At 37.2% G+C, this 27025-nt stretch overlaps 1 protein-coding gene across 2 annotated transcripts in view; it reads left to right on the plus strand.

Annotated features, from left to right (window-relative positions):
* Positions 1–716: 716 nt before the first annotated feature.
* Positions 717–27025, plus strand: part of LOC110156156 (contactin-associated protein-like 5) — a 73799-nt gene continuing 47490 nt past the window's right edge. For both annotated transcript variants that reach the window (XM_055149598.1, XM_055149603.1), the window contains exons 1-4: positions 717–857; positions 11753–11900; positions 21046–21249; positions 22828–23024. In XM_055149598.1, the coding sequence (XP_055005573.1) occupies positions 732–857; positions 11753–11900; positions 21046–21249; positions 22828–23024 (675 nt within the window). In that variant the 5' untranslated portion in view covers positions 717–731. The remainder of the gene's footprint in view (positions 858–11752; positions 11901–21045; positions 21250–22827; positions 23025–27025) is intronic.

Consider the following 27025-nt stretch of genomic DNA (forward strand, 5'->3'; position numbering starts at 1 on the left):
CAAAATGTAACATTCTCCCATACACATACATGTAGAACACCCCAGCATGATGTCACTGCAAAGTATCAATTGGCTTGTTTCATCCTTCCAATATTGGACAATGAATGAACTGTATGAACTACTACTTTATCTAAAGGAAGGCAGTAAAGAATAACAGAAAGACCTCATTAAATAAAGAACTTTTAATTCTACTCAGTCAGTGTATTTTGGATTTTTCTGCCTTTAGTTCTCTCCATGAAAAGGTTTTTTTAAAGTTCATCTTGTCATCCTTGAAGAGCATCTGAGGTTTTCAGGTTTTTTCCCGACATCTATTGACCCAGTGAAGAACTAAAACCCTATTTTGTCTTTTGAATACACATATTTATTTCGTTTTAGGTTATCTCTTTAGAATTTGAAGCCAACTTCAAAGTATAAAAAGTTTGGAGCATGCATCAATAATGTATTTGGCAGTTGATATTGAAAACAAAAAAACTTTTGGAAACACATCAGAAATTATACATGGAGGCTTCAAAATTGAACTTGCAGAGAAAAATCTTTATTTTGACTAGACAAAAACTGTCCAAAACTGGTTAATTGAAGATCCACTTTTGATATATTGCTTTTTTTCTTCTTCTTTTTCTTTTTTTTCTGATATTTACACACTGAATGCTTTATCTTATACAGGGGCAGGGGGCTGGTCTCCACTGGTGACAGACCAAGAGCCGTGGCTTCAGGTGGACCTCCGGGAGCAGATGGAGGTGACAGCAGTGGCCACACAGGGGCGCTATGACAGCTGGGACTGGGTCAGCAGTTATGTCCTCCTGTACAGTGACACGGGCCGTGGCTGGAAGCAGTACAGGCAGGAGGATGGAGTCGGGGTGAGTGGCCTCTTTGTAATATAGCGGCACTGTGTACTGTGTGTCCTCTGATGAAGGTGGACCTCGATATGTCAAAAGACATACAGAATATAATACTACAATTGTTATTTTAGAGAAATGTACACAATCAGTAAGTATATAATAATAATAAAACTACAGTTCATTCATATCTGTGCCATACTTGAATCTCATTTACAAGAACTTATCACGTTTTATGGATTGCCTGATACAGTCCTCTATTCATAATATAGTTATTGAGATAATTAGAAACATATGGAGAGATTTGTTTTTGGCAACAACACCCACCCATACTCGTAGTAGGTGCTAAGAGGCTTGTACGATGTGCGTGAGATCAAGCAATCAACACATTAGCAGGAGGTCAGACAGCACAGCAGTTGTATTGACACAGGTGATAGCTGAACTGTGCATAAAGCCATACATATGCCATAACTATTTAATTACAGGTCTTTATATTGCTCAGAAATACCTTGAACGTATTCCTATGATATAGTATGCTTTTCTCATTGGATAAATATAAGTTTAATGCTGTGGAACATACTGTGATGTCATGCCAAGTTATAGCTTTTTCATGATGACATGCTGGTGGTAGACCCTATAGTGAATTTACATTAATACATGCAAAACAAAATCTAAGGTGCACAGAAATAAAGAACTGGGTAAGAGCTGGTTGACTGTCGATTTGTGACATAGAGGAACAGTGTACAGACAGTTGACTAATAATTTTATTTAGATAATAAGGCTTGCTATGGGAGAACAGTAGAAATGAGAAGTGAGTGAATTAGCTTTTCTTGTATTTATGTAAAAAGCCAGAGTTTCACTGGTCTTCCTAGTACTTTTCTTCTGTATAAATAGTTGTTTTTCATTAACTCCTGTGCAGTTGTAATCTTGTGAGTATAGTTTGGGTTGGATACATGCACATAGTTTTGAGTTTCATTGCCACTCCCCCTTTTTGTCTACTAATTGATTGGCAGGACATGTCTTTAGTTGGCCAAGAACTTTAGTCGACTTCCGCCCTACATTGTTGCCTGTGCAGCTGAAAATCAAATGTGTATATAAACAAGCGGCTTGTTTAATTATGAGCTCATTAACAGACTTAGCCTTCTGTTAAATCTTTTCCCAGTGGGTTCTTTGTCAAGTTACTAACCCATTTCCTTTTGTGTTGTCATTCATACCACACTCAGGGGTATATTTACTAATAATAGGTTTTTACTCATGTGTTAAATGCATTAAAAATAAGTTAAAGGTGCATTGTGTAACTTTTCTGGTGGAGGGTCCATCACTTGCTTTTCTCCATGGAGATGTTATTGCTTTGTCTGGAATGTTTCACAGTATGGCATTAAACCTTTCTGTCTTCATGGACACCAAACCAGACCAAGTTACAGGTCAGATCTGTGAAGAGACAACCCGCTCACAGTTAGAATGCCTGTTTTTCTAGGTATTTTTGAGCTATAAAACCACTTGTAATTACTAAATGTAAAGTAGAGCTGTTTAATGTCATATCCATAGAAACAAGCAAGTGATGGACCCACATACAAAAAGTTACACGATGCACCTTAAAATGCAAGTAAGACAAAAGCGAACACAGTTGAGAAGGGTCCTGTAGGCTTCATTGAATATAAGTATAAAAGTTGCAATTTGTAATAGTAAATCATGTGTGACACGCCCACAAATAGCACATGCAATTTTTAGTTTAGCACCTGGCTTGATATCCCTCAGTGATCAACTTGTTTATATGATTCTGTTTTTAGTTCATAATGCAGTCTGGTCAGCGACTACGGTGTTGTTATTTTGCTTCTTAAATTAATTGATCCTTCTATGTGGTGTACACAGATTTCACTGCACATCACAATGTCATGATAACAAAGATGGCTATTTTGGGGTGATGTGTGTTGTAGTCTGTGGTGTGTTTAGATAATAGTATGAATCCGCATTTTTCTACTTACTTGGCCCCCCTTGAAAATGAGAGGCTAAGGGACTAACTTGCTCTGTTCAAAACTGAATAATTACTTTGTTGTTAGTACACTCAAACAAGTCTGGGCAAGTGTATACATTTTCCATTTTTCCTTAATATTGCAAACTGTAGTTACAACTCTCCCAGTCCCCACCTTGTTATTTGTTATCTTTGCGAGGCTCTTGGGCATATGCTGTTGAGGAAATCATCTCATGTATTCTAAGTGGCTTGCATGCACAGAGCCTAGGGAGAATATAGCTGTGTGCAGGTGTTAGTCTGGCAGACAAGACCCTCGACTCCTCTTTGCACCCACATCCTTAGTTACGCACCCCAGGGAGATGCAGGGAGCTAGACAATATGTGAAATCCACCAGTGGAAAGAACCTCTTCAAACCGGATCTGACTGGTTTTTATTTACCTCTAAATCACACACAATTTATAGGCTGCTTCTATAGATTCGAGCAGATCCTCCTTATGTGGATTTATAGGTGGCGCAGGAGAGATGGCAGCTAATATATCAAGCAAGTCTCATTCACAAAGAAGGCTTTCATTGGGAGGGGCATATCCGTCTTTTGGCTTCGCTACAAGTGAAGCTCAAAGGTAACTCTTCGCTGAGAGGGTCTAATGATAGAGCAGCCGCTGCAGAGCTGAGCCAACCCGAGCCCGTGCCCAGACCAAATTGGCGAAGGGGAAAAATTGGCTTGGTACAAATACAGATAATGATCACCAACCCCACTGGCCTCCCCGATGGCATTCAATGAGCAACTATGAAATGGCTTCAGACTGAAAGATACTAGTGCCATGATTTAATTAGGATTCCTGCTTAGTCACGCTATCAAAGATTGTTACAGGGCAAAATAATGCCTGTTAAATACTTAAATATGGGCCTCAAAGGTCCTTTATTACGCAAAATTAACTCTCGTAAGCTTTTAGTCATGTTGGACTCTTGTTACCTCCTCTAAAACACACATGGAGTTGTGTTTTGTTTCATTCACACACGTTTGAGTAACTAGTCTGTGTACATCTCCAAAACTCAAAATGTTCTGTTCCACCTTGCAATGTCATGAAGCAGTAGTTTTCAAGTTAACAGCTATCTTTTACCTTTACCTTCAGTAAAGATGGGCAATTTCAGAGCTGAAATTATCCAGATGATTGTAGTGAAGACAGAACACAGTGGAGCACTTCCTCTAATACCACACAGCATCAAAAGGTGTTTTCTGTTTGAGAGATTAACTCAGCCTAAATATGTAGTTTGTGTGTTAAACAAAAAACACAACTCAGATTCTGGTTGTGACTAGTATTGGAATAAGTTTACTCTCACCGTGACTCTTTATTTTAGTTCTGTTCTATTATCAATTAGTACTCATTAATGCAAACTCACCAATATCTGATCACTATCTGATCAGAGTACAAATTATGAGTAACTGTATTCAGGTACAGTTACTGTTTCAATGAGTGGTAAATGGATTACAGTTACTTTGCTGAAATAAGTGGATTACAAGGTGGTATTTTCCTGTTTTCACATTTTGTGCTACATCCCATTTATTTATTTTTTTTATTTCGGTAATTCCACTCATTGCCGGAAACTCAAACAGAACGCGGCAATAAGAGCGATGTAAACGTCATGTTAACGTTGGCGGCGTCAGTCACACAATGGACGAGGTCGAAGAGCCAGTAGAACAGAGGCAGCAGTGCACAGGTAAAAACACATTTGTGTCTTGGAAATTCTTCTCCCGACGTGAGATATTAAAAAAATAACAAATATAAAATCGCCTACAACTTAAATGTCAAACCGGAGCTACTGGCACTGGTGAAAACAAACTGCATAGACTCATGATATCTACTGTTCTATACTAGTGACCTGCGACACGAGGGGACGCGCACACAAAACACACACAAACACACACCTTCATCATCGTCATCGACCTGAGAACGCGCAGACCACCGTCATTCTCCCGCGCGCCGCGTGTGGACCGTGTTTTCTCGTGTGTGCCTCTAAACCAGAACTAACAACAGGACTAACCCAGTCCAGGACTAAACCAGGACTAAACCAGAACTAAACCAGGTCTAAAATCAGGACTAAACCAGGTCTAAAATCAGGACTAAACCAGGACTGAACCAGGTCTAAACCAGAACTAAACCAGGACTAAACCAGGACTTAACCCAGGTCTTACAATCAGGACTAAACTAGCACTAAAACCAGGTCTAAAATCAGGACTAAACCAGGACTAAAACCAGGTCTAAACAATGATACCTAACAGTAGGTTGGACATAATTTAAGGTGATCTCTTATAAAAATAATTTCTCTATCAATAATATTTTTAATATGGTTAAGGAAAGACTGGTCTTTTTATTTTCTTTTAGCAGACAAAATTTATGTTAAGATTTCCTGGTCTTTGCTTCTCTACAGTAAACAGTTTCTTATTCATGGAGACTTGGGCTCAACAGACAATTTGAAGAGAACAAACAAGAATTTTCAGGATGTGCTTTCTACATTCATGTAGTTTTAAAAGGCATGACAATATCAAGTAATCCAAAGTAATCAGATTACGTTACTCACTTTAATTTAATGGATTACATTACAAACTACATTTTGGGGTATGTAATCTGTAATCTGTAAGGAAATACATTTTAAAAGTAACCTTCCCAACACTGTCACTGGATTATTACACACCGCCTCACCTCACCTCGGCGGGTCCTGTGGCAGTTTCTGTACCGTCATATCAACTGGATACATTTCAAGTCTCAACATCTCTCACTGTCGGATCATCCTTTGTATCTGCACCCGCTACCACTGGATACATTATCAGTCCAGCCGTAAAACACTTTAGTTTTGCTTCAACACTAGCCACTAACAGACTACCAGCTCCGGCTAGCTCTTCCTGTGGTGCGCTCCTCGTTGCTCTGCCCCAGGTTGGGCCCGACAACTGCATTGCCCCGTTGTGGATCTATCACTGGTGCCTTGTGGTACTCCTGTACTGGATAACACCTGCACTGCTTAAACATGGCAGGGTCAAAATGATTTTCTAAGTCTGAACCTCCCCCCTGCTATTTATATTTTCAAAAATCTTGCAGTACTGGTCAAGGTGGTGGGCTTGCAGTTAAATTACTTTCTGATCCACCTGTTACATCATTTGAATATCATTTTGAAAAAGCAGGGTCTGGACACAGAAGAGCTCTCCAACTATTAGCCAATCTTAAACCTTCCTTTTCTTAGTAAGATTTTGGAAAAAGCAGTGTATGTGTGTTATTGTGAAGCGCTTTGGGTGTCTTAAAAAGCGCTATATAAATGGAAGGTATTATTATTATTATTAACTCCATGTATGTTTGTAATGAGGACATTATAACATAGATCATAAAATATAATAATATGGGCCCTTTAAAGAGACAACCTGAGTAGTGGCATGCATTTGATCGTATGTACATGAATCAATTCTCCATGGAAGTCTGCAATTAGTGGGCGAAGAAATTGACTTTGTAATCTACCTTGGACCCAAGCGTAAATAAACATTTGTGTACAAGAAGTCATCCAGCGTAACCAACTTGTGCTAATTATTTGTCTTATATTACTACATGATTGGAGGCAGATGCATTGCTATGGTAACCAACTAAATTAATAGAAGGAAAGAAGATATTTTTATTTTGATAAATCACTCCAATAAACAGTAGTTGAGTCAGAGTTGGTGACTATTTAAATTCTTGTGGAGTTATAAGGTTTGGGGCTGCTTTAGACTATAAAGAGAAATAGCTGGAATTGTTGTTGCCTCGTTTTTGGTTACTAAGCTCTGTGCACCAGTTTTGTTCTAAAATAATACAAAGAAAACTTGCCTTATATGTGGATGTTAAGTGTTTTCTTAGCCGGCAACCAAACAGACTTCAGTATCTGTATAATGTACTTTTAATAACCTTTACCCTAATCTTACTTACCTATTTACTAACACAAGAAAATATACTAAGAAATAAAATATACCCTTAGCTCGATTGAGTAGGTTTTAGAAAGATACAAACCAATTTTAGTTGTAATGTTAATTCTGTATGTAACATTTGACCCTTTCCTGTACGCACATGGTCCCCTGTATTTGAAATGAATTAATTGATGCACTGAAGAGATCTCATTACACATGTTTTATTTCCTGGTATATGATTATCACAGAAAAAAGAATAACTGCTGCAGATTAATTTGACATCTATAAGAAAACACCTGTGGTCAACAGCATGGGCATCGATCCATAGCTCAAATATAAAAAACACAAATTACCATTGTGCATCATAAAGTGAAATCCTCTACTCCAGTTTTCCCTGCCTGATACTTACACCTCAACTAATACATTTTAGCACACTCCTGCTGAATGGTTATCTGGATATAAAAAGAAATTGAAATGTACTTCATTGTCTACTCAGACCCAAGTTAGAGACCCAGATATATTGTACAAGCAGCTCTTGGGGTGAAAATAAGTTTGCTGAATACTGCCTGCATATTATTATTACGTGTTTTATTGTCCAATAATCAGGAAGTGCATGAGAGCATGCTGAGAGTTGTGAAAAGCACTTATAAACTTTGGTGAATAATTAGGACACTTAAAGAAGTATGTGGGAAATAACTTTGGACCACTGCAAAGCATTTTAAATGAACTAGTTCTGTTTTTACATGTTTAGGACAGTAAAAGTCAGGTACAGTGCCTAACAAAACCACAAAATGACAAAAAGAAATTGAGAAGATATCTGGGTCAAATCGCAACATCGTCTGTAAATAAACCTGAGGGAAGTCTGAAGATTTGGTTTGTTGAAGGAGGCATAATTATTTTGCATCTGCTATTTTATTAAAAAGAAAGGGGCTGTGCTCAAAGAAACATAGAAATAAAAAGCTCCCACACACTGTCTGTCTCACTATGCTGGTTTTATTCACTGATCAAACAAAGCATTGAAGTTTCACCCACTAATAAACCAACTATAGTCTTCGCCAGATTTAAGAAACTTATTCAAAGTGGTACTTCGATTTTAACACCAAAAAGAGGAATGTGCATGGTGATTGACAACTTGGAAATTTGATCTTAATTTTGGTTTAGAGTGGGAGTGAATACATATTACATTGTTAAGAAAGTTTGGACAGGTTATGAAAATCTGCATGATTTGCATGTTTATTTGTAGAACCAACTTTTTCGGTTTTAGTTGTCTTTCCCTAATTTTAACCCATTGCTAACAAGATAATTAGCAAAAAAGACATGAAGTGAAGTTGCTGTTTTGAAGTTAGTAATTACTTATCATCACATTCTCCTTCTTAAAATAGTAAAATTTTTTACACCATGTACACTGTTTTTAATAGTGTCTTTGTGTCTTACAAGCACATCACCACATTTAGTTTTATTGACATTTTCCATAACAGTGTTACCAAATGTAATTCTTTTCATGTATTACTGGACACGAACTAACTAGCAGACACTGAACATGCTGACAAAACCCTGTCTCTCTGTGTGCTCATTTGAGAAGCTTGCGGTCATCACCCTGGCTCTAGTCTTTGGTCCACTCTTCACAGCCCTGCTCCCTCAGCCATGGCTTCATTATTTGTACCTTTAGGCTGTTACATTGACCTTCTGGAACAAAGTGCTGCCTCTGTATGGCCGCGAGCAGGATTTATTCTCCAGTGGATAGATTAGAATAAACCTCTGTGGCCCGAGCGCTGTATGCAAGCGAAAGGAAAAGTGACACAGGGGAGCTCATCAGCGCATAGGAAGAGTAAAGAGCCTTAATGAATGAGGAGGGGAAGCAGGCTGCATCCAGACAGAATACACATAATGAAGTCACTATGGGGTTAGGGCTGTTTGCGTGGATAAGGGACCCAGCCTCGGCCCGCTGGCTACATAATGGAAAATCCTCAGCACCCTCAGGTCTTTATTTAGAGCTGCGTCTCTCAGCTGGAACACACAAGATGTTCTGTCGCAATTTTTTCCAAAGCAAAAAAAGAGGATAGCATATATACACAGTTTTAGTTTGTGACTGAACTACTGAACCCAAACTGATCAGAGTAAGTTTAAAAAGTTCAAGATGTTCATTACATTGGCGTTTGCGTGCTTTAATAATCTCTGAAATGTCAAATTGGATAGCCACCCTGATGCAAATTAGTTACATCTACAGAATAACAACATAGAGAAGTGCAGCAGGTGAAGTGGTTTATTTTTTAAAACAAACTTGTTGACATAAATCGCCATCTACTTTGCTCAAATCATGTTCAAAAATTGCAAGTAAAATTCACTAATCAAATTACCATCTGTGGTGAGATTCAACAGCTCCAAGCTATAATATGCTAAGCCATTACATGAACGTCCTCGGGACAATGTAAGCAGAGTTGGATCATTGGTTTCTTGGAGCTTGCAGTGTATACAGTAGCAGAAATTTGGAGCTGAAACCTCATAGGCCCAAATAATTGTTTTACTAATTGGAATATCATTATGAAGATATGAAAGCAAATAAAAATCTGTGGTGCATGACTGTTATTTTAGCATCTAGCATAATCAAATAAATACTTTGATACATTTTGCCTTTTACATTTGTACCAAAACAGCATTATGTACCACAACCATTTGTTAACTGCAGACAATAATGTGATTACAAAAATGAGTCACTTTTGTATATTCTTTTAGCTCTATACACAGCAGAAGATAACACAATAAGTTGTTTATTCATGTTTTGGTTGCACACATTACACACAATGGATTTAGTCTCAGAGCAACATCTTGTATCGGGTGTGCTCTAAACCAAAATTCCCTATAGACTTAGGGTTACCTCTGTGGTGGATGTGAATTATAAATTAGCCTATACAGCCTGTACTTGTTATAAGATTCATCCACTCGGCTCCTGTTAAAATGCTGGAAATAGGAAAGTGGTGGCATAAATCACAATTACAGCTTTAACAGTCGCACTGCTGCCTTGATTATCTACCAAGAAGCAGTGTCCTGGTGTTTTTTAATGACGCCCCTGCTGCCTTGTTACAAATACATTGGACAGCCTTTGTTCCGCCTCTCCCCACTGTACAGTTTCCGTTGCTTAGGGAGCCGGAGTTATTGGCTTGGTGTCTTTCTTTGTTTTATAAGAGTCGAGGCTTGAAGCTTCACTGTCAACGATGCCTCTTTACAGCCCCTTATACTGCGGTCACCTGCCTGGAATCCATTATGAAGGGTGAGCTAATCAGTCACGTAATGGCAAAGACGAGGGCTTGTTAGTGGTCCTGTTGTTGGGGAGAGAACAAGAAGGATGGGACGTCACTGTTGTACTGTTTTTAGCTTAGTGTTAGAAAATACAAAGTAAATGCTCACATCTTTTTTTATAAATGGTACATTTTTATATCACACTTTTAGACCTCCAAGGCACTCAAGGAACCACTCACCCGTTTACACACACATTCATACACTAGTGTACACAGACACTGGTGTGAGGGGGGTTAATTGTGCTGCAGAAGGACATAATGGCGGTATGTTTATCTTGCCACTCTACCAATTATATTTTTGTTGAGAGTGGGATTTGAACCGCCAACCTTCAGATCAGTGGGAAAAAACTCTGCCAGCTGGACTACTGCTGCCCCAAGCATTTGTTTGACCAGAGGATGTGGAATGGGGATTCCTGCTTTAGCCCTCTGTAAGATGTTATTATTATGTTATTATGTGCTCGGCTAAGATTATTGTTGCAAGTTAAAGCTCGGCTACTGGCAATTTCACTAACAACAATCATAGAGAATGGATAAAATCTTGTGTTGATCCAGTGTCAAATAACACCAAATAATATGTTAGTGTTGCATTACTAATATCGGTGTGTTTTTAAAATGAGTCTCCTCTACTAGGGAAGCTTACTTTGGTACTATTTCTCACATCCTTCTCCAGCTGAGAAGAAGGAATAGTTTCTTCATACTAAAAAATAAAGCAGCAAATAAAAAATAAAAAAAGATGTAATTAAAAGTATAAATTGCAACTAGTATTTTGGCATTGATTAAAAATTACTGCTATCTCATGTATTCCTTGTAAACATACAAGCTTGCTTTCTAATAGATACTAGAATGCTGCCTAACAGATGGTAATGTTGTTACTCTGGTGGTAACATAATGCATATATAATTGATTAAAGTTATCACAATAGAATTCCTGTAATACAAGTTGCCTATAATGAATACATGTGAATGAATGCATTAGTATTCAGTGTGAAAAGCTGTAAAAAAAGATTCTCGGATACAAATTGATACTAAAACTACAGCCAGTAATTTGAAGTGGGATTGAAATCACTTAAATAGAACATTTTACCTTTTTAGAATGGTCTGAATATATATTAGAACTACAAAAAGACCACAGATTTGATAGAAATTGCTATTATATTCTGTATTTAGACAATAGAAAACAGCACAGCTCAAGTGTTGTGTTTTTTCCTTTAGGGTTGGAATTGAGTTTGAAATGTTGTATTGTGACAACCCTACCAGAATGCACTCCTTCCTAGGCCCCTAGTTACTGATTTATTGATGTGAAGTGCTGTTTCAGATGACATCTCACTATTGTACCTGCTTTAGCCCTGTATTTGTCCACCGCATTCTGTACATTTCCTCAGTCTGCCTGCTACTCGCTCATATTTCCACCACACATTGCGATTCTTATCACGCTAAACCAATAGTATGGTAAGGAATAGGGAAAAGATAGTGCCCTTGGGTTTGCATTGTCAGCATATTATGGCTTCTTATGTGCTTTTCAAGGATTTAGTGTATTCTGTCCTCTTATATTTCAAACACTGGGCCGAATAACACACTCCTCTGCTCTCAGGAGAAAATATGAATGTGAATTTGGTAGATATCTGATGATGGGTGGTGTCTTAGAGCAGCCTTGGCCACGTTGCATTAGCCTGCATTAGTTTAATAGTGCCATTACCGTGTGTCTCTCTCTGTCTCTCCTGCAGAGATTTGCTGGGAATGTGAACTCAGAGGCCGTGGTGGTGAACAAGCTGACCCACTCCATAAAAACTCGATTTCTGCGCTTCGTTCCTTTCAACTGGAACCCCAGCGGCTGGATGGGGCTCAGGGTGGAGGTGTTCGGCTGCGCTTACAGTGAGTAAAATTTTTTACAGTATATTTATATGTTGCTGTACGATGAAATGTATGTTTATATTAGGGATGCACTGATCTGATACTGAAAAAATTGCTACACTGGATATCAACTTTCAAATATTAGTTCAGCCATTATCCTGGTTGGACATATACATTTTTATTTGTAAAAAATGTTTCTGTTACATGAGAGATAAATAACATCTGCTGAACACATTTGGATCAATTTTGTTTTATTTTATTTTTGTTTCAAGGAAATAAATGCTGTTTTCAGTCTCTTCACTTTGTATTGTTTGGTATCAGCAGATCTTAAAGCCATAATATCGGAATTGGTATCGGAACTGAAAAAGATAGATTGGGGCGTCCCTAGTTTATATTTTTTAATGTCACTATAAAATGGAATGCATGTTTATAGTTTTAAAATGCGTATATATGTATTTTAATTTGAATATTAATGTTTTTATATAAGAATTGTATGTAATAATACTGCTTATGGTTGACCTCATAGCAAAACCTGTATCCTCAAATAAAGTAGCTGAAGTGGTGGCCATATTACAAAGCTTATCTTCCTAGGCCTGTGACGGTAACACATTTTGAAGCAAGATATATATTGCTACAGAGAAATATCACAATATACAATAATACTGAAACTAATTTATGCCACGGACACAAATCAAAGCAAAATATTGAGTCCTGAAATATACTGTTCCAGCTTCCATATATTGAGAAATGAGTCAATATAGTAATTATCCCTGGTATTTGAGATGGCTGATTAGATACATATTTTATTTTGCATTTAATTTTCATTTAATTTTATTTATATATGTTTTTTTTGAGTGTACTGTATTTTCTTGTAAAGCAATCAGCACAAGCTATTTCCAGTCTTAAGTTTACCTTACTTTACTTTGTCATTAAGAAAGTACTAATTATGTTTTGACACTGTGTTACATATATTTTTGCTTCTATACGTATTAATTATTATTACATGCCAACATGTTTAGCGAAAATATCTTAATTGCTTTTCTAGTTCATGTAATTAGATTATCTTAGTAAAGGAACATGTTGTTGAGCTTTACATTTGTGTTAAAGGGTCCATATTACAACATTTTCTGATCTATTTATAATGTTGGTTCCTCATCAGAAACTTACCTGGAGTTGTGTTTTGTTTTATTCACACATGTCTATCACACAAACCCTGCATATTTAGGCAGCGTTCTTCTCTCAAACTGAAAATGCTCCGCCTTGTGATGTCATGTAGTAAAACAGGAAGTGCTCCATTGTGTTTTTAAACCACATACACCTTTACTAGAATCATTTGGACAATTTCAGCCCGGAATTGTCAGTCTCTGCTAAACAAACAGGTAGCTGCTAACTTGAAAACTACTACTACATGACATCACAAGGTGGAACAGAGCATTTTGAGCTTTGGAGATATAGACAGACTAATAATAAAGAATTGCTCAAACATGTGTGAATGAAACTAAACACAATTCCAGGTATGCTTTTGATGAGATAACAGCACTATAACATGTCCCAAATTTTGCAGAATACAGGGCATTTTAAGTTATAAGTTGTTGTGTACATTGTAGTAAAATGTTGCATACTGAAGTGTATTTTTTGACTGTACAGAGAGTAGCTGTCCATCACTCATCAGTCAAATCCTCACTTCAGTGACTTTGTTATTCACAAAGTCTCAACAGAACATGACACTCACAAAACTCACAGCGATGTCAAAATCAATCCACTAAGTTGACAGTCTTCTTTACATTTTGATGGATAATATTTTTAGCATTTTTAAAATAATTGCAAAGTTTATAATAGTTACATTACAAAAAGCATTTTTGTGCTTGTTGGATTTTTATTTTTTTTTATCCAAATGTGTCCTATATCAGCCAGCCAGACAGAGAGACATTCATAAAATAGGGCAATTAATTTGTTGTGCCTCTGGTTGGTGGAATATGTGCACCAGTCACCCATCACTCACTAAAAATAAGCACTGTAAGGGGGACCCGTATTGACAGACATGAACATTTTGGTACATTTTTAGTACTATTCCAATCATAGATTATATGGAAGTATATACTAGTGTAAATATACATATCTTACACACTAGCCACTACGTTCTGAATAGGAAGTGGTGCCTCTGGCTCAATCCGATTCTGGCTCTAATTGACTTTACATTGAAAAATCGTCACGACTCTCTCTGTAACTGCAGAAGTGAGCCCTGCCATTTTGTTCTTAAAATGTTCATATTAACTCGCTCTACATGATCCTCCTATTCAGTGTTGGGAAGGTTACTTTTAAAATGTAATCCCCTACAGATTACAGATTACACACCCCAAAATGTAGTTTGTAACGTAATCCATTAAATTACTCAAAGTGAGTAACGTAATCTGATTACTTTGGATTACTTGATATTGTCATGTTTTTTTAAACAACATGAATGTAGCAACCACATCCTGAAAATTCTTGTTTGTTGTCTTCAAATTGTCTGAGCCCAAGTCTCCATGAATAAGCAACTGTTTGCTGTAGAGAAACAAAGACCACGATATCTTAATATAAGAGGTTTTGTCTGTTAAAAGACAGTAACAAGATAAGCCTTTCCTTCACCATATTAAAAAATATTATTGATAGAGAAATTATTTTTTATATGAGATCACCTTAAATTATGTCAACCTACTGTTAGGTGTCATGTTGTTTGGTTTAGACCTGGTTTAGTCCTGGTTTTAGTCCTGATTTTTAGACCAGGTCTAGACCAGGTCTAAAATCTGGTCTAAGACCTGGTCTAGACCAGGTCTTTAGTTCTGGTTTAGTCGTGGTTTAGTCCTAGTTTAAACCTGGTTCAGTCCTGCTTTAGTCCTGTTTTAGTCCTGGATTAGTTCTGGTTTAGTCCTGGTGTTAGTTCTGGTTTAGAGGCGCACAGGAGAAAGCGCGGTTTACGCGAGAAAACACGTTCCTCACACGGCGCACGAGACGGCGGTGTCCGTGCTGTAACTACGGAAGGAGACGTGGTCCGCGGGTTCTCAGGTTGATGACGATGATGAAGGTGTGTGTTTGTGTGTTTGTGTTGTGTGTGTTTGTGTGTGTTTGTGTGTGTTTGTGTTTGTGTGTGTTTGTGTGTGTTTGTGTGTGTGTGTCTCCTCATGTCGCAGGTCACTATAGGACAGTAGTCCAGATATTTATGAAGTCTATGCAGGTTGTTTTCACCGGTGCCAGTAGCTCCTGTTTCACATTTAAGTTGTAGGCGATTTTTATATTTGTTTGTTTTATATATATATATCTCACATCGGGAGAAGAATTTCTAAGACACAAATGCGTTTTTACCAATGCACTGCTGCTTCCACTGTGTGACTGACACCGCCAACTTTAACATGACGTTTACATCGCTCTTATTGCGCGCGTTCTGTTTGAGTTTCCGGCAATGAGTGGAATTACCGAAATAAAAAAATAAATAAATGCGAGGTAGCACAAAATGTGAAAACAGGAAAATACCGCCTTGTAATCCACTTATTTCAGCAAAGTAACTGTAATCCAATTACCACTCATTGAAACAGTAACTGTAACTGAATACAGTTACTCATAATTTGTACTCTGATTACGTAACGGCGGTACATGTAATCCGTTACTCCCCAACACTGCTCCTATTTTTATTCCTGTTCCTATTCCTGTTAGTCACGTGAGCTTCATTTGACCTTTAGTCCACTTCCTGATACACTCTATGATCCCTATGAAGATAATCAGACAATATTTTACCAAACTATTCACAAAGGTTTACTTTAATTATATTTTAATCAGCTTTTTCCAGCCTATTAAATTGTTTTCAAAACTATACACAGATAATCTAATTTTATGTCGCCATCTACTATTTCATTTTCTAGTAGCATCACATTTTTTCTTGATAGATATACACTAGTTGAATCAGAGCAGCAGAACACACTTTGTACAGACAGAGGTTGGGGGATTACATTGGAAACAGGTGCACATCTGTTCCACTCAGTAATCATACAGAGTTGTGAATGAGCTCCGTGAAGCCCTCTTCAGTGTGTGTGTGTGTGTGTGTGTGTGTGTGTGTGTGTGTGTGTGTGTGTGTGCACGCGTGTGTGTGCGCGTGCGTGTGTGTGTACGTGTGTATATAGGCTTGACTATTGCTTCTGGGATTGGTCATTATTGGAATGGGCTGTTGTTGGATGTGTCCAAACACTGATGTTCTGTGCTTCACCTCAACTAAAGTGCCATTTGCATCACAGCCTTCTCAAGTGTATATTGCCTTGTGGACTTATCTAAATTGTTTGTAGTTTCAACACATATACAAAAAAGATATTTTGGAGTCTGAACGATAAACTTCATTGCCTGACAAATCCAGAATGATAACTCTCTGTATTTTTTTATACAGATAGATATCAGTATGGTCACAGATCAGATTTGTTTATTTCAGTGACAATTAATTAATATGACACAAAGGAGCTCATTGGTCATCTATCATTTAGAACAAGATCATATTTCTCTCATTCCAGATTAACAGTATTGTGCTTCGCTTGTTGATACTGCAGAAATCGAATTTAATTTACATTGGTGTAAAATGTAAGATGATCCATTTCTGTTTAACTGAATTAGATATCACAAATAAAATAACAATGCACTGAAGCAAACAAATGCAGAATGAATTTCACTGCAATTAAAGTGAAAAACATTTTGTGCTAAACTATTGTTGTATGTCCCTGTGTATAGTATGAGCCAATCTCTCATTAGACACTGCAAATGGTATTATCACAGCCCAGGGCAGAAAATGCCATGTCGTGTTAAAATCACTTCACATCTTTGTAGTATATTTATTATTACAGTATATTATCATCCATGGATTGCTGTTAATGCTGTGTGTTGAGCAGAACATAAGCACATGTAACCTCAGTGATCCTTACTTAGAGACAACAGTGGAGGTGTGACACATGTTGGTAATGCTACAGCCTGGGATGTGATCTTATTTAGAAACTATTCCGAAAATGTGTTATAGAGCAAATGGTCACATTAGCGCTTTTCCACCTTCAAGGCTCTCATAGCACTTTATATCAAGGGACCACTCATTCACCCACTCACAAACACATTCATACATCAATGTACACAGACACTGGGGGCAAGATGGGTTAAGTGTCTTGCCCAAGGACACAACAGCAGCATTCTCAGGGCTGGAATCACACTGCCAAATTGTGGATCAGTGGATATGTCCTTTAGATCAGTGGCCAAAAACTCTACTAACTGAGCTACTGTTTATTTAAACAATTTGTTCAAATAAATATCTAGTTTCGATATTAGTTTTAATTTTTTTTTATAACCTGATGCAAAGGATCGTGGGGTTCAAGCAGGGGCTGTTTTATTCAGAACAATAGTGGATAAAGTATGTTTAATGGGGAGCGAGTGGAACAGCTCTCACACATTGTAAAGCAGCACTAACGGAAGGCTCGCTGAATTAATGTGCTGTAAAAGACCATCCCAAATGCCCCATGGAGAGAGCTTTTATGGGGCCTGACTGTCTCTGTCTCACAGCAGCCAGAGCACAGTGTTGGAGCAGGCTGGTGAAGATGTTTTGATTTTAACATATACTTTGGATGGTTTGGGGTAATAATAAGCAGAAATACAAAAAGTCAAAACTTCACTGCTGTCCAACCAGAAGATCTCAAGTTATTTGGGCGTGCTAGGACAACAACATTTGTGAACTGGAATTTGCCTTTGGGTTTTAATGATTCATGATGGTAACGCTTGTAATTCAGCTCATGCATAAAATGTTAAAAAAGAAGAAGAAAAAGTAATGGCTGAATGATGTTTTCCAAAAAGTCTAATTTCTGCACCAAAATGTGGATGGTGTGCCATTATTATGGTAGGGTGATGTACCAAAAGAATTTTTTAGATCACAATTTATGTACACTTTAGTATCTTTATATTGTCTGTTTTTTAGGTAACTAAAGCCAGCTACTGCTTCAAGTTCCCACTGCATTGTCATTGGTTAAATCTGTCTGTCACTCACTCAGTGCATGACAGAGGTTAATCAATAGGAGAAATGGATGTGGAAAAGTTTCTCTCTCAAAGTGTCTGAGTATAGTGCTACATTAAAACTTTGAACAACACTAAATCACAAAAAAATCACCAAAAAAACAGATTATTGAGTCAGATCACAATTTAATTTGTATCATCATATCACTCTATTGACTATTTAGTTTCATTTTTCTTTTATTTAGTTTCTTTTATTTTCATATTCTAACTTGTTTTTTCTGGAATATATTTTAAAGATCCTACATTATGCTATGCTGATTCTTGTGAACTTTAAGACATTCTAATGAATGTTGTTACCTGATCAATAACATACGTGTAAATGTGTTTTGTTTCATTCATACATGTTTGAGTAACACTTGATTATTATTCTGTTTACATCTCCAAAGCTCAAACGGCTCTGTTCCACCTTGTGATGACTAGTGGTAGTTTTCAAGTTAACAACTACTTTTTACCTTAGTTCAGTAGAGACTCACAATCCAGGGCTGAAATTACACAAATGATTGTGTAATTTCATAATCATTTACACACCACCACCACCACCATCACCATCACTCTTGCACACACCACTTTCATACTAGGCAATGTGGGTGAAGTGCCTTGCCTAAGGACACAACAACAGTTTTTGCAACTAGCTCCCCACTGTGGCACCAGATTTTCCCAGCGGTCTCCCATCCAAGTACTACTCAGGCCCGGCCTTGCTTAGCTTTTGAGATGTGACAGGATCAGTCTTTGACAAGCTGGTATGGCCACCATTTAAAAACACAGTGGAGCACATCCTGTATTACCACCTGACATCACAAGGAGGAACATAGATCAGAAAACAGTGTAATATGGGTCCTTTAAGTGGTACGGTGCTGGTAGTTGTATTGCAGAAACCAAGCCTTTTTTACCTTTGTGTGGAACTCTGTCTGCTATTATACTGCAATCAATGCTCTCCAGTCGCATATTATGAAGGTGAAACTAAAAGACGCCACAGTCCCAGCAGCTCTCTTACATTTCCAGCCCAGTGCTCGGAATCAATCGTCTTTAAATGTGGAGACAGTGAAAAGTGGGACTATAATAGGCACCAGTTGGTTTTAGGTCCAGCTTGACCGTGAGGTGGGCTGCTGTGTGCTGTAAGTAGCACAAAGACATTAATAAATAGAAGGCCCTCCTGGTTGTGCCGGAGAACAGGTCTGGCTCTCAGTCCTGCCGCAGTGTGACCACATTCGATTAACAGGCTAGGATAGAGATGGATACTCCTGCAGTTTCCCCGGGCACAGTCGCTTGGGTTAAATAGGCTTTCTTTGTTTGATTGTCGAACAGAAAATCTCATTTCAGACAAAAGGGTTACCAAAAGGGATCAACTGTTTGCCAAATGTCTTTAGAAAAATTATATTTGCAAGATTTATGGAACAGTGGGAACAAACAAAAGAGAAATAAGTACTAAAATAGATACTGCACTGTAAAAACTAAAATCTAGAGTTAAGATTACTTGAATTAAGAAAGTAAACAAAACATTTTCTATTTAAAATATGAAAATACATCTTGCTACTCCAAAGATAAGAAAAACAAGTCTTTGCACTTAAAATAAGAAACTAAATCTAATGTTGCTTGAATTAAGAAAAACACACTTATTCCATTGGTAAATCATTTTACTTGTCAGGTTGAATTTGCCCAAATAAAGACAAATGTCCTTAATTTAAGTGATTATAACTTACCTAGAGATTGTTGCGTTTTATAGTGTGGCTTCTGAATAGAACTTCGTCAGACAAAATATATTCAAAAATCAAAATTCATAATCCTTGGAAGATTTTATTTCTTATGCATATCATTATCTACTCTTCCATAAATCAAAGTTATGTGTAATGGGAATATATTTATAGCTCAAGTCATTCAGAAATAAGGCTGTCTGACATTTTTTGCTTGTACAGTATGTTATATAAGTTACCCAGTGTAGTAGTGATCAGTTACTTGCAACAGACCATTATACAGGGAGCTTGGAAGAGGCCATAAGCCCATATTTCACACAGAAAGCGCAGTTCAGTTTATTTCTAAGTTGAATACATTAATAAATACATTAATAATATGGTGAAAATGGAAATATGTATAGGAACTGTCTGTTCATTAATACATGGCAGATGGTATTTACATTTTTTGGTTAGGAAAAACACATTTGCACCCTAGAGACAGTAATAATGCTCATATTGGAACTAAATTCCAGTTACACGGTATTAAAATGGCTTGTGAAAGTAGCTATTTGCCAGTCAAAGATTAAAAATAAACTATTGATCTCATTCTCTATGTCAAATACTCAATAATCTAACGAAGCGTCCATTTTTCATTAAGAATCTTGAGCTGCCAGCTGTCTGCATTATTCTGTCTTAATTATTCATGCCGATTTGGCTGCTGTTCAAAATACACAATATACTGAACGTCTGATTTTCCAATATTAGTATGTCACTGTGAAAAGTCTTTTGACACAAGCCTAGCATGCAGCACTCTCCTTTAGTGTGTGCATGGTAATCTGTGCTACAACATTTCATTATTGGCCCCAAACCCAGAGTTTTTGGCTAGAAATGACAAGATTTAATGCATTTTCTATGCTTTGTCCTATCACTGTTTAGCATACAGTCACTTGTTTGTTCACATCGTTATTGCCAGATCTTTCAGCCCACAGCTTTGGCAAAAACATGTTGCCATTTCAATGCTAAATATTTGAAAGCCAACAGAAAATGCTGTTTTTACTTAAGCCATCAATAATGGTTCTCCTCTCTACTTTGTAATTACAGCTCTAACTACTTTGAATTGTCTTTTGTAAACTTTATATTTGTAAGTGTTACTTCTTTAGTAGTGAAGTTTGAGGAACTGCAGTATTGCACAAATAATACTGTATTAAAATCAATAAAATATTAATAAAGTACCAGCAAATGAAATATGCAATATCTGTTATATTGTATTCTTTCATATTCTGTTACTTTTGATTTGTGTTATATTCTGCAGATTCAATACACCAACTTCTACCATTTTACATGCCTTGTAATTGGCCATTATATTTAAACTGCTGACACCATCGAGACCATTCCTCTGGTATTGATTTTCGCCACAAACTGTACTTTCCCAGAGTCGTACGTGGCAGACTTTGATGGAAGGAGCTCGCTGTTGTATCGGTTTAACCAGAAGTCCATGTCGACAGTGAAGGACGTGATCTCTCTGCGCTTCAAGAGCCAACAGTCTGAGGGAGTCCTGCTGCACGGAGAGGGCCAGAGAGGGGACTACATTACACTGGAGCTACACCGGGGACGCCTAGACTTCTACCTCAACTTAGGTACTACTTGTTTCAATACACACTTCAAGCATCAAATATGGACTAAGATCTTTTATGGTTTTGGACAGAAGTCAGCAAGTTTGGGCTGTTGTTGTTCTTGGGACAAACTTGGAATGAAGTCTGTGTGTTAAATTGGTAGAGATTACAGAATCCCGGAGATAATTACAGTCCTGGAGATTACAGTTGGGAGCTAGCCATGTAACTAATACTGGTGCATTTACAGGAAAGTTTATTAATTAAAAAAATAAAATAAATAAATAAATAAAGCCCCACCATGTACCTTTTCACCCCAAAAAAAAGATCAAAATAAACGCATGTTTGTTTGTTTGTTTTTTTAACATGGGATGTTTTTATTGCACTGAAAAGCTAAGACAAACATGCATCTTAACTGTGTGTGGGCTTGTATCTGCACAAAACTGAATCTTATTTGACTGTAATATTCTACAGTATGCCACCTCCAAAAGTTACATGGTGTTGTTTTAAATTCTTAGTAATAAAATGTCATTTCAACAATGACATTTTCTTAGCCTTCAATTGTCAGACTGCTATGTGAAAAAGTGAAATAAATGAATGGCTACAGAACAACCATTGGGCACTAATGTTTACCTCTGAAATGCCACAGCTGCTTGGCATAGGCTGTGCTCTCTGCACCCTGTGAGCAAGTGATGAGTTGAAACAGTTTATCTCCTCACTAGTCCTTGTGTTTCACAAGTTTTAATGTAAATCTGTAGAATTTGACCAAAACTCCAGTGTCTCCTTCCCTATGCCTCTGTGTGTCTGGAGCCATCTGCCCCCACTCCTCCTCCCTCACTCTGATCCAGCCGCAACTTCTCACCTTTTCAACTCTGGTGCTTCTTATCATTATAATCCAAGTTAAGAAAGTTACAACTGTTTTCTCACCATTTATGAGTGAAACTTGAGACCTCATTTAGCACACAGAAATCACCCACATTTCTACAGATAACAGTAGCACACACGTGCACGTGTTTCTGCAGTAACACACGCATGCTTTTCGGATGAATATTGTGCAAACTCATTCCAAAACTTTCTTTGGAATTATTAGCCTTGTCAACTCTAAATAAAAACTGTAGTGATCCTGACACCTTGCCCTCTGTACCTGAAGTTCACATGTCTATGTTTTCAATAAGATGGAAGAAGATTCTAATCAAAAATAGAGATCCATCAATTTGTGGGGGGGGGATCATGATTCCTTTTCTTCCTGCCCTATCTGCCATATAACATTTTTCCCAGCAAGTAAATATTAATCTGACTAAAAATGGAAAGACTAAAAAAATGCATAATGTTTACACTAAAACAGTAGAAGCAAACAGTTTAATAGATTTAGATTTGATTGACAGTTTGGTAATGGCTTTCTTGTTTACAGAATGCCAGAGGATAATAATTCCTGTGCCATATACTGTGCCTGTATAGCTTCCCCATATGGCCTGGTTCTTTCTCTGCACTGTACATCATTTGTGTGGACAGCTGCTGCCTGAGTCTGAGTCCAGGCCCTGACTTGCTTGTCCTCAGTCATTTCGTGGTGTCAAAGTGTTTTTGTGTGCTCCTCTCTCTCTGCAGATGACAGCAGCGGTAGCAGGCAGAGGTTCAGCAGCAGCAGACTTGTTGCCGTGACAGTGGGCAGTCTCCTGGACGACCAGCACTGGCACACCGTCTTGATTGAGCGCTTCAACAAACAGGTCAACCTCAGCGTGGACGCGCACACACACCGCTTCACCACCAGGGGAGAGGGCCAGTCGCTGGAGGTGGACTATGAGGTGAGGACTGAGGACAACAAGTGCACACTAAATCTAAAAGGAGAAGCTTTCTAGTGAATGGTGACTAATAATTCTTATGCTCCTGTGGCATTAAAGGATTGTCTAAATATTGAGGAAAAAATAGTGGCAATAAAACAGGGGCATCCTATATTACACAAAACTGACTCTTGTAAGCTTTAAGCCATGTTTTAATGCAGTTACCTCCTCCAAAACATAATTGAAGTTGTGTTTTGTTTCATTCACCCATGTTTGAGTAATCCTTTATTTATTAGTCTGTCTACGTCTCCAAAGCTCAAAATGCTCTCTTCATGAAGCGGTAGTTTTCATGTTTTCAGCTACCTTTTATCTTTAGTTTAGTAGAGATTGGAAATTGAAATCATCTGAAATCATCCATATGATTCTAGTGAGGGTGTGTGGAGTTTCAAGTCACAATGAAGCACTTCCTTTATTACCACATGACATCACAAGGTGGAACAGCATGTTTTGTATGAGAGAAGAACCTAAATATTCATCATTTGTGTATTAAACATGCATATGAAACAAAACAACTCAGCAGTATGTTTTTGATGAGAAAACAACATTATGACATAGATCAGAAAATAGTCTAATATTGGTCCTTTAAAGGTGCGCAATGTAACTTTTCTGGTGAAGGGTGCAACCTACTTGTCTCCATGGAGATATAATTGCCTTGTCTAGAAGGTTTCACAGTATGGCATTAAACATGTCTATATTGCATTTATGTCAATTATGGGAGCTTTAATTGATCAAAACACCTCCACAGATCTGACCTCAACTCCTTGTCGCCATATAGGAGAGAATGGATTAGGCAAAGCAATAACATCTCCATGGAGACAAAAAGGCGATGGAAAGTTATATAGTGCATCTTTAACCTTAACCTTAAATGGTAGACTCTTTGTATTTACCTCACACTACATTCTTTACTATTGTGTGGCTTGAAAATTGTAGAAATGCTACTTTTTCTCTTTTTAAATGGCCCAATAAGCCTTTAGTGCTATCATTACTGTCACACTCCAGAAGATTAAGATGTTTAAGTGTTTAAATAAGAGTCATTTCTTCCTGCTGGCTGAACTGAAATGGAGCAAAGGACCATGGTTAATGTAGTTCTCTGCTTTTTTAGTATGCTGCTGCAACACACCAGTGCTTTTAAACAGAGGACCTTGTGACTGGATAGAATGTAAAGGACGATATTAATATTGCCTGACTTTTGGTGACATAGCCATTGTTACGTCTCTAACATTAAAAAGTCCTATATTACACAAAATGTATTCTTTTAAGCTGTGCTCTAATGCCGTTACACTGTCAAAAACATACCCAGAGTTGTGTCTTGCTTAATTCACACTTGTTTGAGTATCACTGATTATACCCTTATTAAGTTGTCTACATCTCCGAAGCTCAAAATACCTTAAGTTCAGTAAAAATGTGCAATTCCAGGTCTGAAATCATCCAAATGACAAATGACTCTGGGGAAGGTGTATGGAGTTAAGAAACACACTGAAGCACTTTTGCACTTTCTGTATTACCACAAGAAAAATTTTTTTTTTTTTTATGTCGGTTTTGTTTTTAAACATATGTGAATGAAACAAAATACAACTCCATAAAAGTTTTTGATGAGGAAACAACATTATGACATAAATCTGTGTCAAAATAGTGTAATATAGGTCCAAGCATAATATAAGTACAGACAGCAGTAAAATCATTATAATTACTTTTGTTGTAGAAGCAGTAATCACAGTTGCAGGCCACATTAATAGTAAAAATATGTATTTATGTAATATTTTCAAAGTCATTTCACTTTATTGTCTGGCATTACCATAGGCTTGGACTGATTCTTTCCCCTTTGGTAAGTACATCAGAGTAGAGTCACATAACCTTGAGGTCTGACCCACAAAACCTGTTTAAACAAGTGCATGTAGCAATTAATGTTACAGTTCATGGAAAGAGAACCTTTTACCATAGAACAAAGGAGAGCCTGAACCTTGAAGTAAAGTTATTTTTGAAGTCTCTGAGGACCAGTCGACTGCCAAGAACACAGCCATCCTTTACTGGAAAAGGAGGTTGCACTTCAACAATACAATCCTCAGTAGGGCGTTCAACCTGAAACCTAATATTCCAGTAGAAAGGGGTGGCATGAAGAGTCAATAGGCACCAAAGCTGTTCAATTAGGCTCTATTGAGATGGTTATCATGTAGAGAAAATCACTGAGAGGAAAGGACCTCAATGAACTGATACTATGATGCTGTGTCAGTATGGCCGATATCATTTCATACAGCTCATTGAAAACACTTACAACAATATGTAATAAAGGAATAAATATATAAAATAATATTATTCCTAAGACAAATATAGCAATAATGGATGTGCAAGAATATAGAAATATTCCTGAATTAAATTTTGTGATACAGTATCGTTATCGTGGACTGCACTTTTTAGGTGACGGCACTACAATTTTGTTGCTTATTTAGTGGGAGGAAACTTTTTTATGCAATCCACTTGACATATTCACTGTTTTGATGAGTAAAATAGATGCATTTCATATTAATTTTGGACAAGTAATGGTTTAACAAAGAAATATTGTTGCTAAATTACATTTGGTTCTTAAAAAACAGCAATATATCAGTATCATGTGCAATATATTGTTTATCACATGTATCGCCGTATTTTGATAATATTGTATTCTGAGCCATATATTGTGTATCTTATGGAATCTTGAGGGGTTCTGTGATGTCCAGCCATAATAGCAATTATGTAATGTTAACTCTATCTTTAGTATATTAAATTATCCATTAGTATCATGTGCAAAAATCTGGGGAATTTCTATTATTCTTTGTTCTTTTTTTATTATTATTATTATTTTTATAATAATTATTTTATTATTTTTTATTAATATTTTTCTTTTAATTATTTTTATTTGTTTATATTGCCCTATACATTTGTTGAGTGTTGTGGTCATCAGTTTCATCTCATGTATTTTTATGTGTAGCTAGTACTGTAAACTTTTTCTCAGATTGGACTTTCACTTCAGCTGATTTCTATTCTAAGCATAAAACTCCACTCAGACTGAAGCAGACTGGGCATTTTCAGTGCAGTTTTGTGTTGCTGTAAGGAGCAGTTCCATGTCTCCTGCAGGACACTGGAGAAGGATGCAGCCTGCTGGGATTCGTTCCCATTTGGCCTCAGAGGCATTAGTGAGGAGGAGCTGGTGTTAAGGACGGACAGTGTTCAGGTCCAGAGTGTGTGAGTGGGAGGGGGCCCAGGGCAGTGAGACGCTCTCAATTCAAATCAGGTCACAACTGGTTTTAATAGATTAGACCTGCTTTTGGCCGTGATAAAACTAAACTAAGCGTGGAAGACAGAGTTGAGACTGCACAAATGATTTTCCTTTTCTCTGTGTTTATTCGGGATCCTGTTAGCGGAGTCAAGATCGCATTCTTCTTTGGAGAAGATAATTTAATCAAAATATGTCTTATTTCATATTGTAGTAGTTTTTTCACACATTTGTCAACAAAACACACATTTGTCACTAACTGTTACATATTTTTGCTAAATTATGTATTAATAGTGTGTTCTCATTTGCTCTCAGTAATAGTTGTTTTTTTTCTGCTTTGAATGAATAAACGCTCTGCACTTTTAACTTTTGCCATTTTTATGCAGCAAATGGCAAATAAACTGAAACCTGGTTTTATTTTCATATAAGCTACATTTATGTAATTCATATCAAACATAGTTTGTACTGATATTATTGAAGGGTGTCATATGATCAAAGATACATTACAACACAGACTGATTAAAATGTGTCTACTATATGTAAATGTAAATGTCTGTCAATATAAACACAGAAAATACAGAGGTGGTTTTCAGATGATGTCATGCTCTCAGGTGGGGGGCTAGAGCCAGTTTTTCCTATTGATTATTATATTGACTATACTATTACTCTTGATATTAAAAAAATATTTTATCAATATCCATTGCAACAGCCCCCA

This window comes from Boleophthalmus pectinirostris, unplaced genomic scaffold, assembly GCF_026225935.1.
Source record: "Boleophthalmus pectinirostris isolate CB_2022bp ecotype Guang Dong unplaced genomic scaffold, ASM2622593v1 HiC_scaffold_1, whole genome shotgun sequence".
NCBI classification, from domain to species: domain Eukaryota; kingdom Metazoa; phylum Chordata; class Actinopteri; order Gobiiformes; family Gobiidae; genus Boleophthalmus; species Boleophthalmus pectinirostris.